The 5238-nt window shown below is 40.5% G+C and overlaps 1 protein-coding gene across 1 annotated transcript; it reads right to left on the reverse strand.

Moving 5' to 3' along the window:
* Nucleotides 1–766: 766 nt before the first annotated feature.
* Nucleotides 767–4447, reverse strand: LOC136513294 (NADH dehydrogenase [ubiquinone] 1 alpha subcomplex subunit 2-like). Its single transcript, XM_066507286.1, has 4 exons — nt 4428–4447; nt 4231–4383; nt 4026–4132; nt 767–1010 (listed from the first exon to the last, which is right to left on the reverse strand). The coding sequence occupies exons 2-4, from the start codon at nt 4314–4316 to the stop codon at nt 922–924; spliced, it is 282 nt and encodes a 93-aa protein (XP_066363383.1). The 5' UTR covers nt 4317–4383; nt 4428–4447; the 3' UTR covers nt 767–921.
* Between the last annotated feature and the right edge of the window lie 791 nt (nt 4448–5238).

The following is a 5238-nucleotide window of genomic DNA, read 5'->3' on the forward strand; positions in this document are numbered from 1 at the left end:
CCTCAGGAGGAGCCGTGCCAAACAGGTCCTAAACATGGCCATAGTATTAAATGCAATCGAAGCTCAGATCAACACCTCCCCCTCCCCACGGAGACTGGCCTAAGTCTACATGCAACATAGCCTAATGGCACACGGCGTAATGTTTTTAGGCATCCCCACAAATTCTACAATTCTTTTAAATGCGTATCTTCACTTTTTCTATGGGACATACATATGAGATGTTACATATGCATGCCATAGCAATACAAATAAAAAAATTGTAGGTGCCATCAAAGTATAGAAAAAAAATTCTAGGTACCATCAAAGTATAGAAAAAATAAAGAATAACCATACATTTGTTTGCACAATTTCAAGTCATGCACAGAACTATAGTATCATGCACAATAACTGCCCTGAAGCAAGCACGATTCCAAAAGTACTAGATATATCTCGTTATCAAATCATTGATTGTTTCCTTTTCAATATAGCACGTAATCTTCACATTAAGTTGAGCCAATTGAAGACTTCATTCCAGACACTACAGGAACAATGATAGAGAGCCAATTGAGCCCTTGTTTAGTTCGTGAAATTTAGATTTTGGGGCTACTGCAGCACTTTCATTTTTATTTGGCAAATAGTATCCAAACATTGACTAATTAGGCTTAAAACGTTCGTCTCGCAATTTCCCACCAAACTGTGCAATTAGTTTTTCTTTTCATCTACATTTAATGCTCCATGCACGGACCGCAAACATTCGATGTGACAGGTACTGTAGCAACTTTTTGGATTTTGGGGTCCAACTAAATAAGGGCTGAAGACTTCATTCCACGCACTACAGGAACAATGATAGAGTAACAGTTGTCCACTGATATGGTATATTTTATTTGGGAACATTAAACACAAGACATGATGCAAGTTCCAAAACTATTTGGTTTTAAGAGACTAGCCGGCCTTGGCAAGCTCCTCCAGCTTCTTATCAATCTGTGCTTCTGTCAGGCCATCCAAGTTCACACATCTCTCCACGCCCATATCTGACAGTAGAATAAAAGGAGATGATTAGGGCCAAACACTAAGTTCCACTTTGGCATGATAATCTTGTAGATACACAATACAGCAAACATATGCTCTAGTTCTTTATATACAAAGAACATATTCTTTAGTTGAAGGTAGAATGCAATAGTCAATATGCAATGTCCATACATTGTCTGACACCATGTGAAGGTTCATCACTTAAGCTTCGTTGGGTTCTGTGTTTCACGTAATACAGGAGAAACAGAAAGGTTATGCTTTTGGTTGGAAAAATAAAAACTAGATTCCGCAAGCCAGGACAACAAAGTCAGCAACCAATTTCCCCCAAGGTATCTAGGGTGCGCCTGTGTTATTTATTTATGGTGACAAGTTAGGTCAACGTGAGCCTTCCCATGAGAATGCCCTCATTCCTGGTGCTATGTAAAGTGTAATAACAAACATAAAGGTTCAACAACAGTTGAGCGCCTGGAACTATATGTAAACAAGGTTTCACCTTTGTGATCCATTGAAAACATAAATCTGCATCCTCAAACATAATCCATCCTAGTATAAATTGGATTCACGAGATGAAATTATTAACAATGCTACAAATTACAAATTATTTCCTTAACATATATCCAGTTCATTAAAACTGCATCGATGTCCACATATCTCTGCTCAGAAAGGTGACGCCTAGCACCACCTATGCTCTACAGTGGCGGAGCTAGGATTTGAAACCAGGGTAGTCCTAGTCAAAAAATTTATATGCAATACGATAAAAAATTTTATATGCAATACGGTAAATTTGAAAAAAAAAAGATGTAAATGACCATAAATTAACCAAATTGCAGTAATACATTTAAAATTCTCTTGGGCTGGATGCCAGGATGAGTAGATGATGAGTGCTGGGCCAAAATTCTCTTGGGCTGCATAGTACTGGACCAAAATCCAGGGTAGTCCTGGGCCTATCTAAATACCTGCTGGCTCCGCCCATGATGCTATAGGTAGAGCTGCACCGCCTTGCCCAGCTTTTCATTTAGGCATTTCCCGTGTAGAGATACTTTGAGTTTGATATATGTATGAAAATGGGACAAATTAGAGATGGAGACACATGAACTACAATTATCATGCTCATGTATGCATGATAATATCATTTTTTGTTCTGATATGCGAAATTTTCATTATTTTTCATGCGAATACACTAATCACCCATAGAAAGTAGAAATGCCTAGGCAACGCCTAGGAATGCCGAAGTGCTAGGCAGAACCCCTTCGGCCACCGCTTGCCTAGCGCCTAGAAGTTTTGAAATAATGACACATTGAAATATAATGTGCATTTGTAAAACAAAATTCTTAAACATAACAAAATATTGCCTTGTATAATGATGGGTTGATGGCTCTCCACATTCTTTCAGCTAAGGTAGTGGATGCATAGAAGGAAAATAGAATCAATAATCTAATGCAATGTCTTTAACGCATATTGATGATCTAGTCTCTAACACCACTGATTAGTGAAGCCTATGAGTTACTTATCTGCCAAAATAAGATAAAGTTGGTACCATAAACAGAGGTTATTCCAGCTTGTCTAGCTGAGAAGCATAAAATCTAGTTCCCTGGAAATCAAATGCTCAGGACATAGATCATGAGAAGACATTAGTGAATTTAGGAGGTGAGATCGTGATACTAATCCTACATCTTTCCAAATTGTTCCAGGGAGTGCTTGGCTTAAAGCATATGAAGCCATTCCACCAAACAGATGCCCTTGAAGCTCATTACAATTTGGTTACCTCCTCATCTCACATTCTTTGTATGTATTTTGGTCCACATACCGAGCCTGCACCAGCAACCACATCTGGTACTCCAGCTACACAAACTAAGGTTGGGTTTTAACCTTTTAGGGTATCTTGACCTCTTGGAACTATGAGACTTCTTTAATCCTGGTGGTTCTCAGTTGTCAATGGTCAGGAAAGACCCCAAAAACTAAGTTAAAAGAACAGCTTAATGCACATATCCAATAAGCAGGGTTTGGGGATTATAAGCAACAAATCACAAGTCATTTTTGTTTAGCACTCCTGACCTAGTTTAGTATAGTTCCGTATGTGCTTATGGTCATAGTAAGCTAAACATTTTAAGAGCAAATTTCATGGTATTTTCTTTACAACATGAACTGCAATATGGCTGTGAAATTAAATCAGTGTCATTAATATATAAAATCAGCACCTGCAGGTAAGCAAACTGAGAAAACAAAATACAAACTACTCCCTCCGTTCCAAATTATAGAACACTTTAGCTTTGTCCTGTGTCAAACTTATGTAAATTGACCAAACATTTAGGAAACTACATTAACATCTACAGGTTCAATACTAAACTACCAAAACATATTTCATGGCGAATTAAATGAAACTAATCTAGTGTTGTAGATGTTGGTGCATTTTTCCGTAAACTCAGTCGAAAATAAAGAAGTTCGACTTAGGACAAAGCTAATGCAACATATAATTTGGAACGGAGGGAATACAAGACACTGTGTGTGTGGAGGAACAGTCTGACCATGACTGTAAAGTTGAGCATTGTCTACTCTACAATAAAAAAGAACATCACATAAAACCGCAAAGGGCTCCCCCGGAAATTTAGCAGTTACTGAATAAAATGCTGGTACAGACCATTGTGATCGACCAGAATGCTGATGCAGAGCACATATGAACATAGGGATTGGCCCCAAGTCAACAGGTTCTCATTGCAGAAACTCTAGCAGGTTTATAGTTGAGTATGACAAACCAACATGGGGCTTACATTTATACACTTATTTCTCATAAATCTAATCACCTAAATTCCTCTTCCCTCAAATGCACGTCATTTTTATATGAACAAACCTCCAACGGCAAGATCCGGCAGTGCAGATTGAGCAATTCCACACGGCAGTCAAAGATATGAAATCCACCCAAGAAATGAAATCCACCCAAGAAATGGCTCCAACCAATCAACATCAGATCTTCAGCCACGGCAGAAGAAAGAAAGATGAAGAGATGGATGGATGCGTACCGTAGCGAGCCCAGAGCTGAGGCTGGACACCGGAGCACTCGCGGACAAGGAAGGGGAGGGAGGGGTTGCGGGCCTTGATGTCACCATAGTTCTTCTTCACGAACTCCCTGCGGGCGACCAGATCGGTAACGCACCAAATCAGAAGCAGCAGCTTTAGAGAGTCAAATCGGACGGGAAGAATCGGAGAGAGGAGCGAGGTTTGTACCGGGCAGCGGCGCTGGCCGGTGAGGACTGGCAGAAGAGGACGCGGATCTCCTTCACGCTCCGAGACAGGCTCGCCCGCCATGCCATCGCCGCCGCCTGCTCGCGTTCTATTGGATTCTCCTCGCCGCCGCCGGCTTCCTCTCGGCTGTGTTAGGCCACGTTCGTTTCATCATAAAGCCGTAACCGAACGAGCCCTTAGGGAAATGGAGGCCGCGCGGTGGAACGGGCCGGGATGGGCCTGTGCAATCGGGTCTCCTTGGGTCATTGGATCGGCATCGGATCCACGCCGTCAGATCACCGATCGGTGGTCACCGAGCGAGAATGTATCATGTGCTCTCCATGCTCCCAAAGTCATTTGAAGAAAGCCAAGTTCCAACAAAAATATGAATGATAGATGCTGCAAAGTTCTATGCTCATAAAAAATTTTAAGGTGCAACAAAAATCTATAAAAAGAGATAACAAAAGTGAATTCAGTACTTGAACTAGTGGCGGACCTAGGGGCAGGGCTGCCCGTGCCGTCATGGGCTACAAAACTCCAAATAAACTTACTCCTTCATTAGCTATATAAATTAAAGGAAAAATAATTTAATTCTTTATTACATGGTTCAGTCTTGGACTTAGCAGATTTCTAGGTCCGTCCGTGCTCGAATCTATTAGCCTTTTTGTTTCAGCTGAAACGATCGTGGATTATTACTGCTGGCTGGTTTGGTGTGAGAGAAAAATACTGGTCTGGCTTATAATCCACGATCGTTTACGACCAAGCGAACATGCTGTATATTGTTGGTGGCTGACCAAAACCTGCAACTATTTAAGTGTTGGTTTCACATTTTTTTTTATCTTGCATAGATTTTTGTTGCATGTCAAATTTTACATAAACATATAATTTTTCATCATCGATCTATTCCCTTTTTTATTGGAATTGGTTTTGGACACATTTGGATGGTTCTTTTTTCAAACTAGGTAAGAGCCCGTGCGTTGTAACGGGAGTCACACATTTTCACGAGATATT

The sequence above is a fragment of the Miscanthus floridulus genome, chromosome 16, assembly GCF_019320115.1.
Source record: "Miscanthus floridulus cultivar M001 chromosome 16, ASM1932011v1, whole genome shotgun sequence".
Lineage (NCBI taxonomy): Eukaryota > Viridiplantae > Streptophyta > Magnoliopsida > Poales > Poaceae > Miscanthus > Miscanthus floridulus.

Coding starts and splice junctions, on each gene's coding strand:
- LOC136513294 (XM_066507286.1), bottom strand. CDS start 4,316: ATGGCATGGCGGGCGAGCCTGTCTCGGAGCGTGAAGGAGATCCGCGTC. Junction 4,133..4,230: donor CCGGCCAGCGCCGCTGCCCG/GTACAAACCTCG, acceptor GGTCGCCCGCAG/GGAGTTCGTGAAGAAGAACT. Junction 1,011..4,025: donor TCAGCTCTGGGCTCGCTACG/GTACGCATCCAT, acceptor TTCTACTGTCAG/ATATGGGCGTGGAGAGATGT.